The 3,412-nt window shown below is 37.4% G+C and overlaps 1 protein-coding gene across 1 annotated transcript; it reads right to left on the bottom strand.

The window, feature by feature from the left end:
• Positions 1-1,076: 1,076 nt before the first annotated feature.
• Positions 1,077-2,360, bottom strand: LOC140919384 (uncharacterized). Its single transcript, XM_073365392.1, has 3 exons — positions 1,767-2,360; positions 1,407-1,583; positions 1,077-1,277 (listed from the first exon to the last, which is right to left on the bottom strand). Exons 1-3 carry the CDS (start codon positions 2,358-2,360, stop codon positions 1,077-1,079), a joined length of 972 nt encoding a protein of 323 aa, XP_073221493.1.
• Positions 2,361-3,412: the final 1,052 nt, after the last annotated feature.

Below are 3,412 nucleotides of genomic sequence, written 5' to 3'. Positions count from 1 at the left end.
GAGTCAGATGTTACTTCATATAGTTGCAATCTGACTGAAGGCTTCCTAGCTCTTTCAAATCTTCTCATAGGCTCAAAAACTTGTTGACTTGTTGTTCCTACAGGCTGGCCTTCATCAAGTCCCAATGTTTATGTACTGCTAGCTTGATTGATGGAACTAACTGGTATGTCTGGACTAGCTGGGCTGCTTGAGTCGGCTTCAATCATTTTCCAGTCCCGTCCTTTTGATTCATCCATTAGTATGTCCCTGCTTATTACCAACTTGTTCTCGTCTGGATCATACAGTCTGTAAGCTCCAGTGGCATCATATCCCATCAGCACCATTTATTCTGCTTTATCATCAAGTTTTTTTCCGGTTTGAATTGGCACATGCCTGAAGCATAGAGAGCCAAACACCCTTAGATGATTCACAGTTGGCTTTTTTCCAGTCCAAGCTTCTTCAGGTGTCCTTGTGCCCAATCTCTTGGTTGGACACCTATTCAAAATATACACTATAGTCGATACTGCTTACCCCCAGAATCTATGAGGCACTTTATTCCCTTTTAACATACTCCTAACCATGTTCACTATAGTTTTGTTTCTCCTTTCAGTCGTGCCATTATGTTGGGGAGTGTACGGTGCAGTTACTTCATGCAATATCCCTTCTTTTTCACAAAAACCATGGAATTCATGAGAATTATATTCTCCTCATCCATCTGTTCTGATGATTTTCATACTAAAGCCACTTTGTTTTTCAGCCATTATCTTGAATTTTTTAAGTATTTCAAGCACTTCATTCTTTCTCTTGATTAGATATACCCAAATTTTCCTTGTAAAATCATCAATGAATGATACAAAGTAATGATTACCTCCTATTAATACTTCTTCAAAAGAACCACAAACATCATAGTAGATTATCTCCATCATTCTTGAAGATCGAGTTGGCACTTCAGCCTTGAATAAGTTTTTGTGTTGTTTGGCCTGACAACATTCTTCACATAGCTCCTTTGGCATTTTAATTTTTGGAATTCCTTGCACCATTCTCTTGTTATGCAACATTTGAAGGCTTCTGAAATTTAAATGTCCAAACCTCTAATGTCACAACCAATCTTCATTCATGACTTCAGCAGCTAGACACTTGCTCTCATTGATCTGGATATCAATCTTGAAGGTTATATTTTTATATAGTGGTGCCTTCAAGATCAATCTTCTTGGATCATCAAACAATCTCATTTCACCTTGCTCCATCTTTATAGAATACCCTTTTTCAAGCAGCTGTCCAAGGCTTAGCAGATTGTTCTTCAAGTATGGCACATACAACACATCACATATGAATGATTATTTACCATATCTCCTTTGAATCAACACTTTTCCTATTCCTTCTGCTGTTACAAAACTTTTATCTGCAAATCTGATCTCCCTTTTCACCTTATCATCAATGCTTACAAACCACTCTTTATGGCCAGTCATGTGATTTGAACAACCTGTGTCAAGGTACCACTGCTCTAGGCAGTCATCATCTGATTTTGTTGTAGCCATTAGCAACACCTCATCTGAGTCTGAATCCTCAGCTGCTATTTGTGCTTCATCATCCTCTCTTTGAACCTTCTTGGATCTACATTCATTTGCAAAATGCCCCCATTTTTTACAATTGTAGCATTGGATTCCTTTATTGTTGAATTTTTTCTTGCCACTCGAATTCTTGTTATTTTTATCACTTTGGTTGGTCTTCTTGTTAACTAGGGCCTGTACTTGAGCTGTTGAGGTTGCTGCACACCTTTATCTTACTCTCAGTTCATGAGCTTCAAGAGAGCCTTGCAAATCCTCCACCTTCATCTTATCAAGATCCTTTGATTCTTCAATTGCCACCATTATGTGATTGTACCTTTGTGTTAATGTTCTAAGGATCTTTTCAATAATCACCACTTCAGTTAATGATTCACCATTTGTTCTCATCTGATTAACAACAACCTGCACACGATTGAAGTAATCTGCCACAACTTCATCTTCTTCCATCTGCAATAATTCGTATTGCCTTCTTAGCATTTGGAGCTTCACTTTTTTGGCTTTTTCCCCACCTGTATAGTACTTGACCAAGATCTCCCATGCCTCCTTTGATGTAGATGCCTTTGAGATCCTCTCAAATTTGTTTGAATCCACACTCTGTTGGATATAAAACAATGTCTTGCAATCTCTTTTCTTGCAATCTTTGAAAGTTGTTTGTTGTCTTTCTGTTGGATTCGCACCAAGTTGTTCATAGTCATCTTGAACAATCTCAAACACTTCTTGAGCTCCCAGCAACGATCTCATTGATACAGACCTCCTCTCCCAGTTCTTCCCATCCAGAATTGGCAAATTCGATGGAAGTCCTCCTCCATTCATATCTTCTTTCACTCACACTTTGCGTTTCCCAATTTTGATTTCCCCTCACACTTGAACTCGTGTTTCCTAAGGTTTAAAATCCAAGCTCTGATACCAATTGTTGGAATAGGTTGTATATTTTAGAGGAATTGAAATTAAGAAGAAAAGAGAAGGAAAACTGAAAGTTTGAAAAACGAAGATTAATCTTCCCAGTCTGGAGAATGATCAAGTTCTGCATTAGATTGATCTTGGCTTTTAAGGCTTTTATAGAAGTAGTTTTAGCTAATTCAGTTACAACAAATTTAACCAACTTCTAACCAAACTCTAACTAACTTCTAACCATATTCTAACTAACTAATTACAAATCAATTTGAATTACACTTAACACCTCTCGTGTAGGATGTATTTGACAATTGGCATCATTAAACTCCTATGGGGTTCGCCTATTTCGAGTTCGATTATCATGCGTTCTTCGTCGACACTAGGAAATGGATGAACTATTGGATAACGGATTTGTTTCCTCATTTCCCTCTCATAATGGGCAACTTTGATAAGATGTCAACCCTAATATTTTGCTCTCATGGAATGTGCTCGACTTTGATAATTTCAAACTTATTACATTCACTGTCAGGTTTCGTATAGAACGAACCTATGAAAAATTTGGTCCATTTTGGACCAATTTTGTTTTAACCGTAGATATATAATTAAATAATTTCAATGGTGTAGATGCATTTATATACTTCACAAGTTATAATACATTATTTACACTCAATCTATTCTTCTTCTTCTTCCACACTCACTTCCTATTTTTCTGCATCTTCCCCCTTTAAGCAACCACAGCAGTTCTAGATTGTCTTCCTTTCATTCATCTAAACAAAGAGAAATACAACACATAGCATTTCTGTTTCTTACTCCGATACGCCACGGTTGCCGAAGTTAAGTAGACCACGTCATTGACTTCGAATACCACATTCACATTCACAACACCGTTACCTCGTCAACACCTATTAGTGCTCAAATTGTTCTCTGTTGCAGCATCTCATCTCCATTTATGTTTGCATACAAATAGACCG

The sequence above is a fragment of the Cicer arietinum genome, chromosome 2 (genome assembly GCF_000331145.2).
Source record: "Cicer arietinum cultivar CDC Frontier isolate Library 1 chromosome 2, Cicar.CDCFrontier_v2.0, whole genome shotgun sequence".
Lineage (NCBI taxonomy): Eukaryota > Viridiplantae > Streptophyta > Magnoliopsida > Fabales > Fabaceae > Cicer > Cicer arietinum.
The sequence above is the reverse complement of the archived record's forward strand: the minus strand, read 5'-3'. Positions and strand labels throughout refer to the sequence as shown.